The following is a 25,228-nucleotide window of genomic DNA, read 5'->3' on the forward strand; positions in this document are numbered from 1 at the left end:
GGCGTGCAGTGATCTTGAACCTTTTGAGTTTTTAGGTCTAAGGTTAAGGTCATAACAAAATTATGAAAAATCCTTGTCCAGATCTTATCTAACATAATGGAACATAACATAGTGGAAGTTTACATTTCAGATATTGAGGATACACGATATTAATGGTACGCATATTACTGGTAATGATGATACTCAGGATATCGAATTTCAACATTATTATTTCTAAAAGTAAAATGCTGATCCTACATTATTGTTTGTAAATACTACCATATATTCATTTTTTCTTTTCTCTGTATACGGAATCCCTAAAAGACAAATGAAAACATTTAACATTGAAAATTTATTGCTCATAACATTTTCATATATTAACATTAAAAATACAAAATTAATGCAGGACTGATATAATACTCCAGAGTATGTGACTGCACCTCTGAAATGAAAGCCCACGGAGTCTAAAGCACTTTTTAAAACAAATGTTTTATATAATTTAATTGATCACTAATAATAACGATTAATCAAGTAAAATCGTCCACTTTGATAGTGAGGCTCGCCTCCGGTCGCCTCTTCTTCTTGTCGCTGAAATCAAAGTCTCCCGTTTTCCTGGTCTTCTTGTCATCCCTTCTATAAATGACGATAATAAGAGAAAGAATTAGAGCGAAGTCTTATAGTTTTTGGGAGTTGATTTTAATCAACTCTCCTATGCAGTTACTCTGGCAAACGGAAACTGAAACAGTGTTTGGACCTAAGCACAAATCATCACCGCTGACAAGAGTCAGTTCTTGAAAATAATCGATAAATTCGATGTAATGTACGCTGAAGCATTTTTTTTTAAAAAGGAAACTTATTTATAAATAACTAAAAAATAGTCAGATTTTAAATGGTACCAACAATTTAGAAGTTTTTTTGCTGTCGTATGTATTCCTAAGCCAGAGTTCAATATAGTTTCGTTCAACCATCGGCTGTCTCCGTACATCTCCGACAAGCAGAGAGTCAGTCTATATTTAGAGGTCGCATCATCAAGCTATCACATGACCTGGTATCTCTTACTTGTCGGAGATTAACGGAGACAGCCGAGTATCTGGTTGAACGAGACGAGTTCATTATTGGTTGGATCCATACACTTTTTGAAATATTTCGAATACCGATACATAGTTTGATGAAATCAATTCTATTTTAAATATTACACAACATGATTCAAAAGAGGTTTTCTCGAAATTCTTGTCAGAAAAGTCCGTGAATCCATATTATAAAAATGTGCGTAATTCAAATAGAGATTATAAACTACTTGCCAAGCAAAATAACATATCGTTGATTTTAAGATAAATAATAATCAATAAAAATCAACTCCCGTCAGTACTTTGATTAAATCTACATTTAGCATGATATTATTCACCACTTACTCTTTCTTTTTCTCCTCCACTATCCTCCTCAGCTCTTCGAGTCCTTGCTCATCCTCCTCTGTGTTAAAGTCCTCATGGCTGAGGGGGTCATACTGCAAATTCTGGGTAAAAAAGAAAAATTCATTTTATTTATGATAAAAATAAAATTTCATTTTTGCAATTTTATCCTAAGATTTAATAGGTTCATTACAATGTGTTGAAAGTTCTTACTTTACACAAAGATTGCTAATGACCTGAAGGTGTGTCATGATTTTGACTCAAGTTCATTTGAGCAAGTTCAAGGTCATTGGAAAACAAAAGTTCATTATTTGTGTCCAGTCTAAATCTTTCTAATGGAGAAACATTGGACATTCCTACTTCACATTAAGCTTGCTTATGACCAGAAGGTATGTCATGATTTTGACCTAAGGCCATTGGGCAAGTTCAAGGTCACAGTTAAAAAAATATTTCTCCTGTAACTTCAGTGACATAAAAATATGTGTACCTTTACTCCTAATACATCCCCATCCTGGATATGATAAGGAGATTGTCTCAAGTTGGATTTCTGGGGAGTCTTCTTCTTTCCTCCTTTTCCAGAAGATTTCTAAAAAGCAATTTGCAAAAAAAAACGATGTTATAGTGGCTGTGCATGTACCAATTCTGTAGCCTGTATAAGTTTACACAAATACGTTATTCTTACAATCGTTTTCTGATCATGCCCACTTTATGGTAATAAACATGTATACCGTGGGTATACCAAAAATACTGATAATTCTTAACTTTCTAAGACAGATGCATTTGAGAAGCAAAATTGTAGTAAAATCAATAGTTGATTTACAATAAGTGTTTTATTCTACAGTGACAGACAAGATATTTTTAAAACGAGTATTGGTTTCAAGTAGTGTTTTACCCTCTGGTTTTCCTTTATAATCAGCCATTCATATTTCTTGGGAAAATGCTTCGCCACCAAAATATGCTCCACTGGAATAAGCAGTAAATCTGCGACCACTTGCTTCAGGCTGTTTGCTGTGGCTCCCTGGGATACATTCCAAACCAGTTCCTGTCCTGGCGCGTAGGTCTTTGTCTCTGGAATCCTCTGACAAACTTCTAGAACAATGTGATTGGCTCTGTAATGATAATGCTTGACCGTTCATTAAAGCTGAATACAACTCGTGCACATTTCACATCGCCAACAATACCAGTACCAGAATATTATCTCTTAAATTAGCATCTATTCACTTTCATTAAATTTCTTACGTTAGATTTTCTTCCTGAGGTAGGATTTGGACGGCTAGTTTTCTACAGGACTGCAAACGAAGTTTCCTAAAATTTAAAAGTAGAACTACAATGTTCTGGTGCAAGTACTAGTATTAAGGACAAAAAATTTATGTATCTACCCATAACTATCAAATGAATTAACAATTTAAATAAATAAATGCTAATGTTGGTTTTTTTTAACCACTATCTGAATTTTAATAACAATGCTAATATTTTGTGAAAATAGGAGAGATGGTAGCACTATTTACCATAATGTCTGTAAAGCGAGAACAATAATTTTAAACTTCTAATCCCTGTCAAGATTCAACTCTGCATTGCCAAATTAACCCCTAACGAATCTAAATTACATGTATACCTCATTAACCCTGCACATGCTCTCTAAAATCATAGTAACTGTAAGACTTGAGTAAAAGTACCACCCTAAATAATTGTGGCAACATAGACTGGAAGCGTTAAACTAGGTCATGTCTTTGTTGTCCATTTGACCTAATGCAGCCATGGCATGAAAAAAGAAACTAATTGTGATTTTCTGGAGCCTGAAATAAAAGTAATGTTGTCCTTGAAGACAGAAAAACCTCAGATGGCCCGCTGCACATTTTGTCTGTCAGTGACCGCCAGAAGCGGACGTCAGACAATCTGCACCACATGTGCAGTAAATTGCAAGCAATTCATCACAGGTTCTATATGTAGCCCTTAACGAGGCTGGGTCTAATTAGTTCTGCCCTAGATTTTTTAATGAAATTTTTTACCTGAATTTCTACTGATATAGTTATTATTTTAAGATTAAAAAATCAGACATTTACCACACCGTTTGTTTAGGGGGTCATCTCAAAGTTTATTAATCTTTAACATAGGACCCTATGGGATTTCGCTTGAAATGTATCAATTTTGCACGTTTTTTTAAACTTCTGCCCTAGGGATTTCTTTTTCTGTTCTACATATTAAAGTTATTGCTAAAAGGCATCAAATGGTCAAATAAAAAAAACCTTTTACCTCCTGGTTTGTTCCAGGGGTCTTATCAAAGTTGATTTTTGTATGCCCAATTTCCCAGATTTGTAAGATAATGGCTATTTTTTATTTGACAAAGGCGAAAAAGGTGATCTTTATAGTATTATTAAAGCCTTCAGATATATTTAAGTAATAAAAAAATATATAACATCACATATTAAGGGTCATTTATATAAAATACATGGTTAATGTCTTGAAATATATGAATTAAGCTATATTTAGGCGGGTTAAGAAAACGTGACAGAGGGTTTGGCCTGCTGAACCCTCTTCACTTTTTCGACCCGAGCCCAAATATAGCTTATACTTCGAGACAGTTATGTTTATTCCACAATATAACATTAATTTTACGCATTAAACGAGCCATTTTCAACAAATTTCGCTGAATATCTGCAGATAAAACTATCACGCCATGGCGTCAAACAAGCAAAAAGATAACGTCACAATACAAATGAAACGCTGCGCGAAAGCGTGCGTACTCGTTCTGTACTCGGCCTCGTTAAATGTTCATATGCAATCCATGACCCCAGTTAAGACTACTGTGGTTTCATCAATATTCGTTGAATACCAATTTTCTTGGATTTCGTTGTTTAGTTGATCCACGAAATTAAATGTTCATTGAAGTGCAATTTTTCTTAACATTTTGTATTGATAGGGTCATTTGCCACGAATTTATGTATCCTTGAAACTGTGATTTTCACTTTATCCACGAAAATTGATGCCCTTGAATATTAATGAAACCACAGTATATAGCTGGAAATCTCTAAGGCACAAATGATTGGGATACAATCTTCAGATCACAGGAAAGGTTTAGAGCGGATCGCCTTCTAAACGTGTTCAAAAAAAAAATTACTGTAGTTTATAACTCTACATCAATGCTTAAAATAGTTCCCCCTTTTAAGATCACATGAAATTAAACTCTTTCTAAGTATCTGAGAAGCCCCCTCAAAATCACAAGCAATATCTACAACTTTAAACATATTACATTTGGCTTTGTATTCTATTTAGGGATTTTGGTGTAATGCAGCTTCTGTTAAATCATGCACATCGCCATATGTTAAACATGTACATGTATACAGATAAATAGGTACATGCAGAAATGCGTAACGGTTATAAAATCAAATCCATGCCAACCTGTTGCAAAATCATTTTCTGCCAAATATCGTACAAGTTATTAAATTAATACATGTATGTTATCACTTTTCCATGTTTTAGATGGCCCAAAAGACCACAGGCAATTTTTAAAGCCTTTGAGAGGCTCCATTAACATCGCACACAATATCTACTGTTCAATACAACTGTATACCTCAATGTTTGGGATCCTCCCTTTAGTACAGTTGCCAATTCTCCATCTTCTATCACCCTGATCCTCAAAAAATCTGTCATAGGTACTCCAAGTTCATTGATAGCTGGCAAGGTCATGACCTGTTGTTTGAGGTCATCCAAGGTCGCATCCAGTGAGACCTCTACTTCACCCACAAGAAGTGCCGCCTTCTTATTTCCAGCAGTTGTTTCCCCTGATGAAGTGTTCCATAGATCTGTTGAAAAAAATGAAACCAGCAAACACAATCATTTCTAGACAGATTTTTTTAAACTAATGAATGTCTTTTTTAAGGTTAAAATTAAAATGCATTTTCAGATAAAGAATTACAGTGTACATCATTACCATATCAAAATACCTAAATAAAAAAAATTCTCTTCACTGGCAAATTTTCCAGATTTAATTCATTACACATTGTACCCTTAGGGTTATAATTAAGGTGGTCCACAATGTTGAGAAAACTCTCTGTAGAATATTGAGAAATGCTATATACAGTGGTTTCATCAATATTTGTTGAATACCAATTTTCGTGGATTTCGTTGTTAAGTTGATCCACGAAATTTAATGTTCATTAAAGTGCAATATCTATTAACATTTTTTATTGATAGGGTCATTGGCCACGAATTTACGTATCCTTGAAACTGTGATTTTCACTTTATCCACGAAAATTGATACCCTTGAATATTAATGAAACCACACTATATACTCAGTAGAATGATACTTACTTTGAATGCCAGTTGAGAGCCAGGAGAGAAATCCAGACTTCCCACTCTGCTGTGCTGTGTCCAACATAGGGTACAACCAGATTTCTGGAGAAATGAACCCCTGATAAAATATAACAAAATCATTTTCAGACCAAAAAAAAAGGAAAAAAAGAATAGTTCTTCAGTTTCTCAGGTATATTTTTAAATACATCTAGCAGCAATTCTATTTTCATTGCAGGATTTGAAATATTATCTGGCAAGAATCTAAATTCTTGCTACACATAAATTCTTCAGATGTTGGGTTTTAAAATTACTTGATGTTTAATAGGCTTTTTTGTTAAAAAAGAAAAGGATTTTATTATGAGATTTTAATCTATAAGTAAGAGGGTAAAAGATCTATAAATAAGAGGGTAAAAGATGGACCTAAATAATTTAATATTCAACTACTTTTTAATCATTAAAATTGGTGGGAGCTAATTTTTACGGATTGTCAATTTTTTCATGGAGTTCATGGAGACTACTTTTGAAAATTACTTTTATGATCAGAGAATAATTATGGTGTTTTATGATTCTTTGAGGGTGTAAATTCATGTGAAGAGGTGATCCATGAAATCCACAAAAACTGAGCCCCCATATTTCTGAGTTTTACACAGTACATGTATGTACAGTAACCGAAACTCCTTACCTTTGGGGGTATTCTCCCTTGCTCCAGGATCAACAAATCTCCATCCCTGACCTGACTGTGCTCCAAGGTCGAATCAAGGTCAGTCAGAATGTCAGCTGCTTCACCGCACCAGTTTGTTCTGCGAAGGTGCCAGCTCTGGTCTGAGACAAGGAAGAAATTTTAAAACTTAAGTGGTATGGGACACCTCAATATTATGACATTTACTTCCTATCGAAATAAACAACCAGAGAAAAAGCTGTAAATGTGACAGCAAACCGGGTTATCTTTTGTGTGAACAGTATACATAATCCATTTGTCAGCCCTGAATGGATAAATACTACCAATCCAAAGAAATGCCTTATGGGATACTCTTTATGCAATATTTTGCCAAAAAATAACTGAGGTGGTATTTTTTTTTTTCAAACTATCAAAAATCATAATCCAAGTAATATGCATATCTCTGATATATGTACAATAGATCTGCAAAGCAACAACTTCTTGTCCTGAAAACTGTTTGTAGGCGTTATCCGTACAATAAGGGTACCCTTTTGGCAGCCGACTGCCTGCCCATTATTTCACCATTTCAAAAACTGGATTTTTCCTTGGGAAAACATGGTTAATTTTGTCTTTCACAAAATTGTCATATACTATTCGCAATGGGTTAGAGGCTTAGTTAAGAATATGTAAGTCAAGAGATTGAATCCTGCCCGGTTCCTGATCTCAAGGACTGGTGCATTACCTGGAATTTGGAGTCTTTTACACACATGTGAGACAATATCCTAGTGTCTGACATCGATATCATACCAAGAAGTCTGTTCAGCACAGGTGAGACAATATCCCATTGTTTGCCATCTTACCAAGAATTTGGAGTCTGTTCAACACAGGTGAGATAATTTCCCAGTGTCTAAGGTCTTACCTGAAGTTTGGAGTCTATTTAACACACAGGTGAGATAATATCCCAATGTCTGAGGTCTTACCGGTACCTGGAATTAGGAGTCTGATTAACACACAGGTGAGATAATATCCCAGTGTCTGAGGTCTTACCTGTAATTTGGAGTCTCAACACACAGGTGAGATAATATCCTAGTCTAGAGTCTGATGTCTTACCTGGAACTAGGAGTCTGTTTCACATACAGGTGAGATAATATCCTAGTGTCTGATGTCATACCTGGAATTTGGAGTCTGTTCAACACACAGGTGAGACAGTCGCCCACGCTCTGGTTCCGGTCCACTAACATCTCCACCGTGTCCGAGATATCCAGGTCCACACTGTTGGTCGTGATGTTGACGGTGATCTAATAATGTAACAATGTACAGGTAAAATTCTATGCAAGATGAAGATGGGTTTCATATTAGAACCTATTTAACAGAAACTTGGATTTAAGGTAGCTGTGATGTTGATGGTGATCTAACAAATGAATGTAACAAAGTAGAGGTAATTCAATCTTTTCTTACCTTCTATTTGATTAAATACTCATCACTTTATGAATAATGCTTAATATGTTTTATACTTGTTTATTTTTTTTTTATGCATTACTATCAATGTACTTAGCAATATCAATTCAAGTTGAAAGGCAAAATTTTCCCTATCAGGCCTATGCACAACAATATGTCTTCAAGCATTACCTGGTTGGAGGTGGGGGCTTGGCCCGGCTCTAGGACCAGCTTGGAGTCTTTGCCGATTCCTGCTTCTGATAGAGGTATCTCATCACACACTGAAAATGTAGGAGAGCCAGACTTAGGACAAAGATAAATAATGACTAATTTCTCAGGTACTGCTGCCACATTCGAGAATTTTATTGCTTTTCAAAAAGGAAAATAACTCAAATTTTCAATTCGTAGTACCGTACATTTAAAAAGCAACTATATTATGTTATTTCCCTTTTTACACTATGCAATTAAAAAATTATCGCCTGCAGCATTATAAATGTTGGGCCTAAAAAACTAAGGATAATTTTTTTGAGCTGTACATCCTATATACATTTAACCATCATGTATACATCATTAGTTGAACACCAGTCTTTCTGGAAACTTTAACAGAAAGATCTACATCTCTTGATGACTGCATGGACATCTTTAAAGTAGTTACCTTGTTAAAATTCTAAGTTAAACAGTTATAATATAATAGATACATTTACATATACATGTACTTAAAGGAAAATTCAATATACAAAAGAAGTTTACATGGAGATCGGAGTCCAAGAGTGTCGTGTTCCAAACGTAGACGCCCACCGTCCAAGATCTCGGAAATTCCGAAACGAGACAGCGCTAAGGTCTTTAGAAGGGCAACATGCTATAAATAGAGCAAAGTCCTATAGGGTACTAAAAGACAATTTGATTTGTATATCTGAGATTTATTAATAATAATCTATATGTAAATGTGTATATGTTTACACACAAAGATATTGAGAAGAGCGTGTAGAGTGATTAATAGAAAATAAAACAGGTGATGATCGCTAGAGAGTAACTATTATATTTGTGTCATTAATAAATAACTTGTGACTTTCTAATCTTACTGCATCATTTTGTAAATTTTCAAATCTTTGAAAAATATAATTATACAGTACTGTATTTTGAAATCTGAAAACATCAATTAAGGAATAAGGAATCATTCTTTGAGTATTATGAGGTGATAGTTTTGATCTGGGCATGGTCAAATCCAATAAAGCCCAAAGGGCTTCATGATAGATTTGATCATGCTCTGACTGAAATTATCACCTCACACATGTAATATTCAAAGAATGATTCCTTGTTACTTAATACATTTATGTTTTTCAGCAATTGTACACAAATATACTTTCAGCACTTGTATGATCAAAAATATTAGGATATTGACATATTTCTGTGATTTTCATTTCTTTTAACTATTCAAACTCCACTTGCACCCCAACAATACATCTAATGAATTTGTTGGACTGTACAATACAAAATTGATTCGTAGCATTATCACAGACAAAGACACTGAAAAATATAAATATTTATAATATAATAAACATGAATGTATACTGTATATACATGTTACATAAACAGAACTATTGATTTAAGACTTACATCTGTCGACAAAGCCTGGAGCTGTACGATCTGTCTTGGGCCATCACCTTCCTATAAAAATATGCAATATCCTACATAAAAACTACTGTGAACGTAATATATTTGGCATGTACACATGAATAAATTGATTCTTCAACAAGTTAGTGTGGATTTGAATTAGTGTATTTCTGGATGCACCAGTCCTATGCTTAAGCATAAATGCATCATGCCATGTCATTTATCGTTGTACTTGATTTAGAGGAAGGTGCTTTCCACCAAAAATGCTAAATAAAATACACAGCCAAATGTAATATGCTTACAGTATTTGGACAGTGCTCGACATGCGCTAAATATTCATTTTCTACTCACCTGGCATCTGTTTTCAATAGTCACTGTAAACTTGACTTTTAGGTTTTGGCTCGAATCTACTTGACGGACATTTCTGCAGAATTATAAATTAACCTTATCACATATATAAAGACAATTACAAATTAAAATCCTTAAATTAGATAGTGTAAGTCTTGCATTGTTAAGGATGATAATTACAACTGAAAACATTGAACTTTGATGAAAGCAAGAATTTATTTTGAAATTAGCATTTCTTGACCCCAAGGATGTAAGCATGGTTTAAACAATTAAAAATGTCACTGCAAAAACTGGTACTTAGAATGTATCCATAATTCTTACTTTAAAACTATGCATCATTTAAATTAACTTTAAAAGTTATATCCAATGTCTGTGAAGATATTAATAAAACTTTATACATTATGTAGCCATATTGGCCCCTACCAAGGGCCTAAATTCCTGAACCAGGGGCCATGAATTTCATTATTGTGTTAAAGGGCTTCATCTTCATAACCCTGCATAGATTTATCTCCCCTTGCTTGGTTTAAATACATTTTCACCATATAACCATCTTGGCCTTACCTTAGGACCTGATCCCAAGACCCAGGGGCCTTGAATTTCAAAATTTAAATAGAGGGCTTCATAAACATTATAATCATGCATTTTGTTTTTTCCTACATGCGGGAGTAGAAAAGAAGTTTTTCTAATATGTGGCCATTTTTTTTTAATATTTGGCCTCGCCAATAAGACCTCAGGGTTGGCAAGGTCATAAATTTCACAATTTATATTTCTCTTATCCTAGAGATGCTTCTCATCAAAAAATGATTACAACTGCCTTTCAAGAAGAAGTTCAAAAATGTATTTGTTACAGACAAAGGATGTTGCATGACGACGGACAAAGACCAATTGCAATAGGTCAACTGAGTGACTCAGGTGACCTAAAAATTTGAGCCTACACAGGTTTCAATGATCCCATTTATTGATTTATTTATGTAAATTTACTGTTCTGATGATTTGGCAATAAAGATTTCCGATCCATTATTGAGCTTGAGTTCCAAGATGGGTGTTTTCATTTCTTCAGCGGTGAAGGCCAGTAGCTTTTGATCACCTGAAATTGTTAACAGAGGCTTCTAAAATTTTTGACATTTCTAATATTCTAAACATTTCATTCAGATACTGAGGATGGAAAGATACAATAATGAAAAGGAAACTATATGGCATAATGCATACTCCAATGCTTTTAACGAGAGAGAGAGAGAGAGAGAGAGAGAGAGAGAGAGAGAGAGAGAGGGAGGGAGAGAGAGAGAGAGAAAAATGAGAGAGATAGGAAAAAAAAGATAATAGATTTACACAAACATATGCAGAGAGAGGAAGAATAAAAGAAATCTACAAATACCAGTATTGGCCCAAAAAATTGAGGGAGAAAGAAAAAGGACTCATAGAAAATCTGGAGAGAGAGAGAGAGAGAGAGAGATCATTTTTATCTCTGTACCTTTCCCTACCAGCCTTTGAACTATAACACAACTCCTCTCTAAGTGAAACTCCTCACAGGCCATGTTGGTAACCTCGTCCAACAGCATTCTCTTGGAAAACCCCCTGATGAGGGAATCCCCTCCATCTGGCGGAGCTATATTTAGCAGGATCGGTTCAGTTTCTTCTCCTACCTCTACTGTCATATTGTCCACCTGAAAGAAAAAGATGTAAAATTTAACTTTTAACATTTCCTTTTAAAACTTTTGATGAGTGAACTGTTAAATATTTTTTTTTTAAATTTAATTTTTCTTTAAATGCTACTGTAAAAGTGGTTATTTACGCTTGTGGTAAAAATATGTGTTTTTTGGAGTCAAACAATATGTGTGGGTATTAAAAACGTGGATAGGTGATTTACCCCTCTTAATTGTTTAATATTTTACCATACACACGGGGGTATTTTATAGGGATTTTCAGCTTACTGAGTAACTAGTGTAAATCCCCACGTAAATAACCACTTTTACAGTAATGAAATCTTATGTACCGTATGCAACTTTTCAGTGAGAACACATTAACATTTTATTTTAAATTTATTACTAGCAAGCAATGATATATCTAAAGAAAATGATTGAATTGTATCACAATTGCACACAGAACACAACAGCGGAAACCAGACTCAAATCGGTGCACAAATCAAGTGTAAGAGTTTTGCATCAAATCATCTGAGAAAAAAATTCTTTCAATTCAGATTCAAATTTTACATGAAATAAAGGTGACACTCAATCACTGAATGATTCCAACATCAATCTCTTATAAAGTGAAACCACAGCTACTGGTAAGAACATAGATTTACATATTTTGTAAAACTTTTAATCTCAAAAACTCTTGTGTATGAGATGTAACTTACCGTCTGTCCATCCCAAACAAACAGGGAGGAGTCGTCCCCCACCCCCAGACTTTGGAGGGTCACTTCCTCAGACCCTGTCAATAGAAGACAATGTACTGTATATATCATACTCAGCATTTGTGAATTGTCAATAGAAGACAATGTACTGTATATATCATACTCAGCATTTGTGAATTGTCAATAGAAGACAATGTACTGTATATATCATACTCAGCATTTGTGAATTGTCAATAGAAGACAATGTACTGTATATATCATAAACTTCATTAACATGGAGGCTCGATCAGCATTTGTGAATCTTATGAGTGCCCCCACCCAAATATAAATACTTAAGAATTAAATAAAAAGCTGTCTCTCTTTTTTTATTTTGCAGACACAAGGGAACCTAGGAACCACATTCATAAAAGAATACAAAAATTTTTGACAATTCACAAAAATTGGCACCCAAGAATTTAACTGACTCCACAGTATGTAATGTTACATGCATCTTGAGGTGCTATATATAGATGCAGCAAATGTGCTTCTACCTGTACACGATTAAAATTTTTAATAAGTGATAGGAGATAATACAGAGCAATATAAACTATACGTCAATACACACTTAATAAAACTTTGATTTAATAGAAAATAATACATTAAAGGAATTAAATTAATCAAAAATGTACATGTACTTTTGGAACACCCTGTACCTGTGAGTTGTGTGTACAGGTGATATCCAGAAGGTAACTCCCTCATTGTGTGAATCACAAAATTCTCAGGAACCAGCTCCCCGCCAAGCTAAAAAGCATGTACATATTTCATGATTACTTTCGACATACAAGTACGTGTATATGTACACATTGTATAAGTATATCGACATACAAGCAAATGTATACGTACACATTGTTTAAGTATATCGACAAACAAGTACATGTATATCTACATATTGTATAAGTATCAGCATATACTGTAAACCAACTTTTATTTGTAAAATACAGTGTCAGGTAAAAACAGCTTTACTTACATATTGTTTAAATATGTATACAGTGTAAGTACAAGTGCATTTTTCAATATTTATTAGTATGCATCTTAATTAATTTGTACTGAAATACCTTCATACAACATATTTAGCCTTGACTGGAATCAAATTTCCACGTTACCTCCATCACCGCTATACGTAAGTCTGTCACATTTTGCCGCCGGTCCAGAGTCAAGGGCAGACAACTGGTCTGGTAGTCGCGAGGCTGAAGAGCTCCACCACTGACCGTGTACCAGTCGGAGAAATGAACGTGAAGGTTTAACTTGTTCAGCTCGACCTCATACTCATCCCTGTGGGGATAATTTTTTTTCATTTTAAATTTTTCTTCAAATTCATAACTTTTATGAATTAAAGAAAATAATTTTTAATTAGCTATATTCTCCAAGTCCTACTAGCAGAAAAATACATAAAATACATGTATCTCCAGCATCCAAAATTCTAAATTACAAAAATTCATAACAGTACTTTTATAAAGTACAAGAAAATACACATGCTCTTCATTCCTTTTTCTCCAACTCTTTATTTGCAGAAAAATGCATAAAATGTCTCCAGATCAAATTACAAAATAAATGTATCCAATGACATGATTTTCCCCATTTCCTTGATGCATTTTACTCCTCTTACAGCATCAGAGTAATAATTCCTGACAGGTACATGTTTATCAATTTTTGTATCATATATGTATATGTATTTTAGAAATTTTTTGTGAGAAACAAACTGATAAGAATATTTTTTTCATGAACTGTAGATATAGCCATACATACCTTTGTTTCTGTAACTCTCTATTCTCCTCAGTGACTTCCATAATCAACGATGCAGGGACGGAACCATCAAATCCTGCTGAAAAAGAAAATAAATTAAATATCAAATTCTATGTTCTTTGACTTTTAGCCTCTTAACTATTAGGGTTGTCCATTGTAATGTAAATGTCTATCTGATAATTAATGAAATTTTTACACCCAAATAGAAAATAACATAACATTATATTAATGAAGTCTATTCTTAAGAAGTAATAGATTTCTTTTTCAAGATTCAATTTTATGTAATAGTGATTTATTTTGATATGAGTTATCCTTCTTATCAGTGTGTCAACCTACCTTAAATCAACTCTTACCATTTCTTGATTGGTCGACAACACGCCGGTAAAACAGCATGTATGCGCTGGATTTACCAGAGAACGTGCTCTCAAGTTCCTGCTGTCGGACGGGATGTACGTGGCTGTCATTAAAGTGGAACCAGCAGTAGCCCGAGGGTGGAGGCGGAGAGGGGGGCCTGGACAACATAAAGTGACCTTCCTTATATTCATCAAGTTGACAACATGTTATATAGTCATGGGGAATGAAAATAACTTCGCTGTAAGGGTAAATTCATTATAAGCGTGTTCGCTATAACCTTGTTTTACTGTAAACTACAACCTGGTCAATAATAGAGTAATGTACATTTAATTTAACTATAGCCTTGACAAAAAGAGAAGGACCTTCTTTTAATTAGGGGAAGAGGTGGAGAGAAGGGACTGACAAAATAAGAATGACTTTTATTAACTTGGGATGGGAGCAGAGAGGACAAAAATAGAGTGTCCTAAATAAACTTAGAATGGGGGCCTGGACAATAATAAGTGACCTACGTAAAGTTGGGGTGGGGGGGGGGGGGGGGCGGGTGGGAGGGGCCCTGGACAAAAATATGTGACCTTCTTAAATTAGGGATGGGGGCAGAGAGGGGGGCCTGGACAAAAATAAAGTGACCTAGTACATAAACTAGGAATAGGGGGCAGAGATGGGGGCTTGGACAAAAATAGAGTGACCCCATTCGCTATAGACCCCTAAAGGTAATATAGAAGACTGTATTGTATACCTAGAGGTTTCGGCACTTTCTGACAGTGTTTGTGTATGGTCACTGACAGTGACCTTCTCCTTGTTTTGATTGGACGGTGCGGAACTACCAGCCAAGGCGTAGTGCTTCAAGCTGACCGAGTTAGAGGATTGATCAAAGAGGAACTTGTCATCGTACTTCAGAATGAACTGTAATAAAGATTGATTTATACCATCAACAATGTAAAAATTTAGTACATTCTAGTACTATAGAGTCAAAAATTTCATTGCAATAGTTAGAAGAGTGTTTTTTTTAAAAAGATATCCATTTAAAATACCTTTGCGATTGGACCATACTGCCGTTTAAACCTTTTATTCCATGAGACTCCTGTCTTTTTAGTTATCTCCTGTAAATGAAAATAAATACACGTAAATACAATGCCAAGTTGCTCTATGACATTTGTATGGCATTATTTTAAATCCCAAAGAGAACTGTATTTGATTTAGTGGACAAGCAGTAGCATGAAAGGTGTTTCAGTATCACAATACTGTAAACGTATTACATGTACATTTGGCTGAATATTTTGTTTTGCGCTTTTGGCTGAATGCAGCTTCCTATAAATTAAGTACATCGCTAAATGCCATGCATTTATGTATAAGAATAGTCACTTTAAGGAATACGCTACGGTAATTCATGTCCATGCCAACTTGTTCAAAAACTTCTTTCCGCCAAATATTGTACGTGCCAAATAGAATATGTTTACAGTAACCACTTAATAAGCATGTTACCAGACTGGGTATACCAACTCTTACTTCAACTTAACAACAAAATATCCTATAAATATACATATTCCTATATGCAAGTCTCAAGTACTAAATTAAATGTACATGCTAATAAGTAATAAAATGTATGATTAACTGTGGAGACATAGAAAATTAGAATCAAATGCAAGAAAAACCCAATTCCCTACCCCTCCAAGTCTGTCCATACACAAGCACTTTCCCGGGGCGTCGTTGAGTATTGTCTGTAGCAACTCGATGGGCGAGTCACACTCGATCACGTCAAGCTGCCCCGAGCCCTGGCCACCCAGGACCGAGATACTGCCTTCCTCGGGAGACGACCACTGGCCGAGATTGTCGGCGTCTCGTATGTACGCGGTGTAGTGACCGCCGTGAGCCCCACCTTGGTGAACCACCACCGAGAACAGCTCATAGAGGGCGCCACCGTCTGACTGTAACAAAAAAACGAATTAAGGGGGCTGTGCAGTCAACAAACTACCCATCAGATCTGCCTTAAACTTTTAAATATGATATAACTGGCCATGAATTATTGCTAAGTAAAGGAAAAATCCTAATAATTCGTCTTTAGAACTTGAACATTTTGAATACTTCTTTCTATATACAATGCACTTCTTTTAAAGGAGGTAAATACAGTCTGAAAATGGCCACCACAGCCCTTTAAATGTTAGTAGAAATGTAAAACTACCCCGCCAGGAGTCCAACAGGATGTGTGTATTTTAGAATGTTGTCTAAACCAGCATAATTACATGTATTTAGTTTTCTAACATTTCTTAATCATTCATGTTTAAAGATGTTGCCCAATCCAGATCTTCCCTAAGCTAGTCTGTTTAACAAAAGAGCTCAAAATATAAAACAAACTATCTCCAAGTATTGTCATTTGTCTTCAACTAGGTGTTTTTTTATTAATATACATGTAGAATTTTGGCAAGGTAATTATTATCATCATCAGTGAAGATTTCTGCACCCCAGAAAATAGTTGCTGTCTCAAAAGACTATCAAGGTTCTCTTATCCAGTAAACAGATAAAACGAAATATCAAATAAACTTATCAGTGGCCTATAAACCTTTTCTTTATCTTTGAAAAGGTGTAGTAGGAAAGGAGGAATGAGTATATAAATACAATGAAAACATATGGCTGGACCGGGAATCGAACCTGGGACCCCTGCGACTCAAGTCAGGAGCTCTACCACTGAGCTACCCAGGCCTATATCCACGGTCCATATAGCCCCAACTACTACATTCCTCCCTCCTTAAATACCTGTGCTACAAAAGGTAGAGAATGAGCTGACATATTATACAAGATCACATTATCACATAAACCTGCTGAAAGATTACACAAGATCATGCAGTCATCTGTGTGGTAAATATTTTACCTTTTCTTCATATGGAGACATATCCAAACTCGTTGGGAATACAAACTTTCCTGTTTCCTAAGAAATAAAAAAAACCAGAGTTCATAATTCATTAAGTCCTCACAAATTTAAATAGGCTAGGTGGTCAACTACCTTAAATTTTAAGTTAACTTATGATATTTTAATCGTAAACTATTATTTGATACAGAAAAATTTAATTCAAACATTTTCTTATACCGTAACAAGAGGCCCAGGGGCCACATCGCTCACCTGAGCAACAATTGCCTTAATTCTGATCAAATTAGCATTACAGTATCAAAATATCTTGACAACTGAGTACAGTAGATCTTGCTAAAAAAATTGAAAATCTGCCAATTTTTATCAACCTCTTATTTTTTGGTAAATACCAAGCCCCTTTTGTTGTTGTACCTGTAAGAAGATTTGTCTAACTGACTGAACTTTATTTATTTTACAACGATTGATAAGCAAGTTCTACAACTTATATTAATATCTCTCGTTGGCACGGATGTTAGCGCGAGGGGGTCATTGTTGTGGGAAGAAGCCGGAGTACCCGGAGAGAACCCACGTGTCCAAGCGGGCGACCGCCATACCCTATCACATACAACCACTGTCGATCACGGGTATCGAACTCGGGTCGCAGCGGTGACAAGCGAGTGCGTTGTCCACTACGCTACTTGGACACCTATTTGTCTCTATTCCTATATACCCCCCCCCCCATTTCATGGCCCCATTTTTCTCTAGGGAATCATGGTTTCATCAGACTTAAATCTGCATAACCTTTGCTTTCACACTAAGTACTGAGTTTTGAACCGAACACTTTCCCAGAATAGTTTTAAAGATTTTCTCTTTATATTCCTATGTAAAAATTCAAACCGCCATCACGGTCCCGCCCTACCACTAGGGACTGTGATTTTGCAAACTTGAATTTACACTACCCGAGGATGCCTCTACACAAGTTTAAACCCTTTCTGGCCAAAATTCTTTAAAAAGAAGATTTTAAAGATTTTCTCTATATATTACTAAGTAAAAATTCATCCCCCATTGTGGCCTCACCCTACCCCTGGACTATTATTTAAACAAACTTGAATCTATATGATCTGGGGATGCTTCCACTCAAATTTGGGCTTTCCTGGCCTAATAATTTTGAGAAGAAGACTTTTAAAGATTTTCTCTATCTATAAAAATTCATCCCCCATTGTGACCCCGCCCTACCCCCAGGGACCATGATTTGAACAAACTTGAATCTACACTTCCTAAGGATGGTTACATGCCAATTTGAGATTTCTTGGCCAAATATTTTTGAGAAGAAGATTTTTAAAAGATTTTCTCAATATATTCCTATGTAAAACTTGATCTCCCAATTGTGGCCCCACCCTATCCCTGGGGATCATGATTTGAACAAACTTGAATCTACACTACCTGAGGATGCCTCCACACAAGGTTTAGCTTTTCAGGCCAAATAGTTTTTGAGAAGACTTTGGCTCAGGTGAGCTAAAAAAGGTTAAGTTTACAATACAATAAGTTGTTAAAGTTGGTTTCTGGAAGAAGAGACTTTGAAAATTTTCTTAATAAATATTGAATTTTTTTTTAAAGTTTTTTAATCTTTAGTTTTTAAGATCTGTGTACAAACATAGAATCGTGAGCAAATCTCTGTATCTTGCTTATAATTCGAAGCTTAACACTCAAATATGGTTAGTAAATAGAAATTGTAAACAATTAAAACACAAGAAACATGCACTATAACAAATAAAGAACACAATTTATTTTTTCGAAATGAATCATATATATACATGTACATGTATATACCTACATATTTCCGACAGCGATATCAAACTCTATTTAAACTGAATAAACTCGAGAAAATGCCGAGCATCTCAACAAAACCTATTGCATTAATATACCATTACGCAAAATATAATGCCGAATTACCGATAGAATGAATTGTATTTCAGTACTTTTTTGATACATCAGATTTTGCTTAATTTGCGCAGGTAAACAGTTAACTGTTTGATTTACCGAAGTCTCTGTTTGATTTGATACGTAAAAATCACGAAATACAGACGATAGTTCCCAGGTTACAAAGCATAAATAATGAAAACGAAACGAAAATCAGAACAAGCTAACACCAACGTCATGTGTGAAAACTGTCAACGCATTGAAATATTTAGCCTCAATTTACTTCACAAAATCGGCACCAATATATTTTGCATGTTTCAAAAATTTCCCTTCATTCGCGAACTGTTGCACAACAAGCAAATTCATCATAGTCAGATCGACCCTTTTTCGTATAATGTCATGGCTGCTTTAAACAAAGAACCTCGTTTTAGATGTATGGAATACGAGTCTTGGTAAAATGGGTACGCAAACCCGGGCCGTGGCAAAATAAAAGCCGGGGCAGATCGGCAATCGTAGATTCCAAATACGCATTATTTTGCAGCAATATTTACAGCAAATATAAATATACTGGTCCATCAAATATCCTGAAATTGTAATGAGATTTGCAGATTAATAACTGCCAATCTTTTGTTTTGCCCAGGCCAAGTCTTGTCTACCCATTTTACCGGATGCCGAATCCGAAGCTATTAAGAGGCTGTCCAAACAAAATTCAGGCAGTGCTTTGCACATGCTATGTCTTGGATTTCAATAACTTTTTGTGTATCACTTCATTTTAACATGATTGTAATACATGTGAAAGAAAAAGTTCATTGTATGCCTAACTAGGCAGAAAAATGTCTATTTTTGAATTTTGTACATGTTTAGTGCAAAAAGGTCACAGAAGTTGTAAAAATATTGTGAAGTTTGATCAGTAATAAAACTACTTAATTCCATTAAACCTTTTTAAAAAAAATTATATTATTTAGTTTAAACACACTTAACTGTTTAACTTAGACTGCTTTTAAAGTATAAATATATTTCAAACAAAAAAATATGCCTTATCAAAGTTGATGCATATTTTGTAAACAAAAATTCTGGTATTTTAATGTTAATTTGAAATTTCAATAAAATCCAATACATTTTCATTAAAGGAAAAAATGAGGCATCTTTATAAACCTGAGAAATGAAATTTTGAGAAACAAAAATAAATTCAGTGGGAACAGCATCAGTCTCATAGAAGCAGTTGCTCAAAATTACCCATTTTTAACATTGAAAATGAAGTTTTTCCATGCATAATGTGTTATTATTATTGTTAAAAGACAGTGAATGACAGTGTTCATGTCACAAATATTGACTATAATTTAATACATGCTTATATCTTTATAATAGGAAATGCTTTATGACGAAAGAAATAATGATCACTCGTCAAAAACCAACATTTTTCATAACTTTAAGTGCAAAAAGGTCATTTTGACAAAAATGTTAAAAACTGAGTTTAAGTCTGCTAAAACTATTCACAACTGAAGAAAATTAGCTGAACATTTCACTATTTGGATGGTCTAATATACATTAAAATTATTTTAAGGGTTTTCAGTATTTCATGAAGTACATAAATTTGAGAATAAGGATTCAAAATGTGTTAATCACTGATTAAGGAATAATAATTAATGCAGTGTAAAACTGAATGTATTTTTTATATTCAATGTATTTGTGTGTTTTCAATAAGTATTAACTAAATTTTTCTTCTTAAACTGGTAATAAACTTGGTGGGATAATAATATTGAAGCGGTATTATCTTAAATAAAGAAGTTTTTTTTTTTATCAAATTGTGCAAAAAGGTCAAATCCAATTTATCATTTGTACTACTGAATTTGAGGGGTTTTTGTTGTTGTTTGTTTAAACAAAACAATTATAGCAATTCCATAATGTACAAATACACATACCGGTAAATATATCAAATAATTTCTTCTTAGTAGTAACATTTGAATTCGTTATTATCTCTATATTAGTGCCATTAGCAACTTGTTTAATCCAAAGTTTCAAAATGAATGCATACAACTGTTTTGGAATGAGAACTAAGAAATGTGACCTCTACTTTCAGTCGGGTAGCTTTTGGAAATTCTAGGCAGGTGTTTAACTTTTGGGTAAAAATTAACATAAACAGACTGGCATACAACAATAATTTAGTCAGACTAAGTCCACAATGAATGTAGCAGAAACGTCAGACATCACAGACATCTAATTAATATATTTAATTATACATGTATTTAGTTATTTACTCAAGATATTGAAATCTCTAAACATACAAATTAACTAGATTAGTATGAGTTACTTTCATAGTATGACAAACAACCATAATAGATGAAGATATCAAACTTATAATAACATTAAAATTAACTTAGTTATCTAAGAAAGTGTGCAGTAGCAATTTGGAATAAATAAACAGAGAATAAACTCATGCAAGATAACAATTTAACAATTTATTGAGCATTAAGATGCTAAATGATAACATATACATACAGTGCATGATGCATGAAGACAAGTTCATTCAACTTCTCTCTCTCTCTCTCTCTCTCTCTCTCTCTCTCTCTCTCTCTCTCTCTCTCTCTCTCATGTGGTCAATCCGACAAACTTTAAAGCATCTTATTTTAGTCTTGTTTGCATCCTTTATTCATTGAAGAAAAATGTGCAGATAATTAAATTGAGAAAAGCAAATTCCAAGTGACATCTTCTGGAAATTCAACCACTCCTTAGGAAAACATTGGTTAATTTAAATGAATGTGGCCATTTATATAATGATTCGCAAATCTAGTTAGTTTCTCTGCCATCTAAATATATCCTTTCAAATTACTGCTTCACATAATCCCTTCTTGATCTTCTTTCTTATTCGGCACACTTTCACTGTTTCATATGCAGGAATATCATTTTTACCCATATTAGATGCTGTAAAAATCATCCAGATCCATCATGCTAAGCAACTTGATGGGTTTTTTTTCTTTCAGCAATCTTGTAGGTTTTTTTTCTATGTTTTATCCAAGTTTAAACATAGAAGGATAGTATTTTCCAGAAGAATATTTCATTTGCACTTCTCTAAAAAAAAAAAAATAGAGAAACACATAATAAAACAAATTCATGTACCTTCAAGTGTTAAGATCTTAAAATTGATAATAAATATTGTGGAACACATACAGAGATTCCATTTAATGTTCTGATTATCATTATTTAGCAAAACTAATATCATACTGTTGTGTGAAATTGTTTATTTACATTTCTTGTCACATGTCAGATATGTACTCTGACCGATTGCCAAGTCAATAGCTGCTGTGTTAAATAATATTGCTGTGCCAACAAAAAAAGACACCCCATATGTTCTGCTGTGTATGTTATAAAAACTCGTCATTTCATAACATTTTTTTCGTTAAATTTTTAACAAAACAATATTTTTCAATTACGAAAATTAAAGAGATGAAGATTGAAGACTAAATTGACCTATCAAAGGAAAAAAAGAGTACTCCAAATCTCAACACAATCCTATCTAAAAAAAATTGTAGGATATTTTCCCAATATTACCACATGAAATATTCTATGATTATTGTTGTACTTTCTTTTTACAAATATTTATTCATGGTATGTGAATGCAATTAATACAAATTAAATGTGCAAGTAAACATCTGATATTAAGTAATATAAATGTAAGAATGCTCTCTCTCTCTCTCTCTCTCTCTCTCTCTCTCTCTCTCTCTCTCTCTCTCTCTCTCTCTCTCAATGCATATTATTTACCTGACCCCTCTGGAACTACCCATTTGTCAAGAAATAACATTCCTCTGTCGTCATCATGTGAACACCTCTTGCTTTTTTCTTTGAGGAGTGGATGTGTACATCAATGTACCCATAGCTGCATAAATTGTTGGCTGACTTGATGAAATTCGTCTGGTAACAGTAATTCATCTCAGTTTCAATAAAAATTTCGGAATGCTTACTATTATTGGCGACCTGATTTAACTTCCAATGGTATTTGAGATCGAGACAACATCACCAAAACACCGAAAAACAATCAACTCTGGCAGCATGCTGTGCACAGACGTTAGCGGCGGCCATCTTTGTTTACACTGGTTTTGAAAATATACCCGCACTGAATATTTTTTGAAAATATATTTCAGCGTTTAAAAAAAATTATGTCTATCATAAACAATTAAGCTGATTTTATATGAATTATTTATAGTTGAAAATTTATTGCTTTTATTATTTTCTTAAGTTTTTAAGCCTCCAAATATTCATTTGGCAAGGGAGGTAACTGAAATTATCAAACATTACCAAAATATACTTGTCTACAATTTTTCAACGCAAGCTTTTCCCACTTATTTTATTTTATCAATAAAAAGTCAAAATATTTTTCTAATTTATAAAAAATACAAACCCTCACCAAAAACAATGTATTGGATTTTAAAGATCACAGTTTGGTACATGGTTTCAATGATTTATATAAGAGAATGAAATATATATCTTCCCGTCCAAATAACCACTTAAATTATTTTTTCAAGCAAATCATCATTATTGTGGGTTAAAAGAGAATACAAAGAAACTATTTCAGAGGAAAAACAAAAAATTCGTGAAAATCGATGTGCGACGTTTTCTTATATATTCGCCTGATGTTTGCTTGGACAGCCTCTTAAACTGATTGAAACACGCCTTTCCTTTATTATTATTTTCGTAATAACTCAGATTTGAAACAGAATTAGACCTTAATTTTTGCAATTTATATTTTCCTTCCCATAAGGATAATTTATGCTAAACTACGTTGAATTGGAATCAGTAGTTCTTGAGAAGAAGATTTTTTAAAATGCACCCCCCTTTTTCTACAGTTTCAAGGTTTTCTCCGCTTTGAATACAGATCGGACTTTTATTTCTGCAATTTATATTCGCCCTCCCATAAGGATGCTTTGTGCCAAATTTGGTTGAAATTGGATAAGCGGTTTTAGAGAAGAAGTTCAAAATGTAAAAAGTTTACAGACGGACAGACAGACGGACGGACAGACGGACGGACGGACGGACGACGGACAAAAAGTGATCAGAATAGCTCACTTGAGCTTTCAGCTCAGGTGAGCTAAAAAACTGGAGGGTTTTTTGTGTCACAAAATTTGTGAAAATAGGAAAAATGTGTAGCATCTTTAATTTGCGTCAGCCATTTTTTGCGATTTAGAAAGTTTCTTAGAGAAAATATTACCGAATATAATATCTACGTATTCAGTAATTTGCGATTTAAAAAAGATCACGAAAAAGCGAAAATTAGATCATCGTGAAAATAACCAGATACACGGTATATTTATACAAACCTCTTCTTCTCAAGGAGATAAAATTATAAAAATAGAGTCTAGAAATGACAACAACCGTCCAGCCCTCTCGTAAGTTAGCTAACAGCATCAATACTGTCAACTCCTTATTTTACACAAGTACTTAACTTCACGATTCTGCTGTTTTGTAACATATCACGAGAATATAAAATCACGAGCACCATTTTTTTTTCTCTTCAAAAAAGATTAGTGACATCTTTAAATCAGCGATTTTACGCGAATATTAATTCCTTGCGTTAAAATAGCAATCTACAGTAATGAATCAATATTAAAAACAGCGAACCATTATAGAATTTGACAGGAACAGACCTAATAATTGACAATACCTTGTAACGATCCATTTTGATTAAATCAAAGCTGAACCTCAGGAGAGAGATGGTGAGGATTTGAGGCAGGGAGCGAAGTCTAGCACCCTGTCCACGAAATGTAAAACATTCGTACATGTAACTGGACGTAGCTGAACATATCAATCAAAGCATATCATATCATGAGGGAATAGGGCCTCATTTAACATATATTCATTTTGTATCCCCAAACTGCAAATTTTTCGCTTATTTGACATATGCAGAGTTTATTTATCCTTATATCTTTCATAATCAAATAATTCACTGTTAATTTGTGACTTTTTTTCCGAGTGTGTTATTCCACCTTCATTAACTAGTAAATAAATTGAATTTAAATTGAAAAATAATTTTTCAGCACCAGTTAACATACCTTTTTGGCATCAACCAGTTTATGACAATTCTCGCACCGGTATTGGTTTTTACCACTCATGGTTTCAGTATCACAGTAATTATTGCGCAATCCAGACTCCAGAGAACTTGTTCCGCTTACGGCAACACTCAGATCCAGGAAGTCCTCCTGATTTAGCAAAGAAAATTAATTAATGCTTAATTAAAAATGCAAAAC

At 34.0% G+C, this 25,228-nt stretch overlaps 1 protein-coding gene and 1 long non-coding RNA gene across 3 annotated transcripts in view; both read right to left on the reverse strand.

The window, feature by feature from the left end:
* Window positions 1-316: 316 nt before the first annotated feature.
* Window positions 317-25,228, reverse strand: part of LOC105342982 (ubiquitin carboxyl-terminal hydrolase 40) — a 29,074-nt gene continuing 4,162 nt past the window's right edge. The window contains exons 6-31 of one of the 2 annotated variants that reach the window (XM_020073230.3): window positions 25,034-25,180; window positions 24,646-24,732; window positions 17,094-17,150; window positions 15,892-16,152; window positions 15,259-15,327; window positions 14,964-15,130; window positions 14,227-14,384; window positions 13,877-13,949; window positions 13,234-13,402; window positions 12,784-12,871; window positions 12,095-12,168; window positions 11,210-11,402; window positions 10,720-10,825; window positions 9,742-9,814; window positions 9,394-9,444; window positions 8,527-8,635; window positions 7,969-8,057; window positions 7,511-7,637; window positions 6,364-6,503; window positions 5,700-5,799; window positions 4,960-5,191; window positions 2,628-2,693; window positions 2,281-2,497; window positions 1,876-1,974; window positions 1,392-1,492; window positions 317-612 (exon numbers count right to left, since the gene is read on the reverse strand). In XM_020073230.3, coding sequence (XP_019928789.3) covers window positions 507-612; window positions 1,392-1,492; window positions 1,876-1,974; window positions 2,281-2,497; window positions 2,628-2,693; window positions 4,960-5,191; window positions 5,700-5,799; window positions 6,364-6,503; window positions 7,511-7,637; window positions 7,969-8,057; window positions 8,527-8,635; window positions 9,394-9,444; window positions 9,742-9,814; window positions 10,720-10,825; window positions 11,210-11,402; window positions 12,095-12,168; window positions 12,784-12,871; window positions 13,234-13,402; window positions 13,877-13,949; window positions 14,227-14,384; window positions 14,964-15,130; window positions 15,259-15,327; window positions 15,892-16,152; window positions 17,094-17,150; window positions 24,646-24,732; window positions 25,034-25,180 — 3,159 coding nt within the window. In that variant the 3' untranslated portion in view covers window positions 317-506. Of the gene's footprint in view, window positions 613-1,391; window positions 1,493-1,875; window positions 1,975-2,280; window positions 2,498-2,627; window positions 2,694-4,959; window positions 5,192-5,699; window positions 5,800-6,363; window positions 6,504-7,510; window positions 7,638-7,968; window positions 8,058-8,526; window positions 8,636-9,393; window positions 9,445-9,741; window positions 9,815-10,719; window positions 10,826-11,209; window positions 11,403-12,094; window positions 12,169-12,783; window positions 12,872-13,233; window positions 13,403-13,876; window positions 13,953-14,226; window positions 14,385-14,963; window positions 15,131-15,258; window positions 15,328-15,891; window positions 16,153-17,093; window positions 17,151-24,645; window positions 24,733-25,033; window positions 25,181-25,228 lie in introns of both variants that reach the window. The other variant, XM_011450120.4, reaches the window with a different exon arrangement.
* LOC117690507 (uncharacterized) lies at window positions 21,434-23,373 on the reverse strand. The gene is made up of 2 exons (XR_010710473.1): window positions 22,749-23,373; window positions 21,434-22,058 (listed from the first exon to the last, which is right to left on the reverse strand). It is a non-coding gene; the product is annotated as an uncharacterized lncRNA (long non-coding RNA).

Source organism: Magallana gigas, chromosome 10, assembly GCF_963853765.1.
Source record: "Magallana gigas chromosome 10, xbMagGiga1.1, whole genome shotgun sequence".
Classification (NCBI taxonomy): Eukaryota; Metazoa; Mollusca; class Bivalvia; order Ostreida; family Ostreidae; genus Magallana; species Magallana gigas.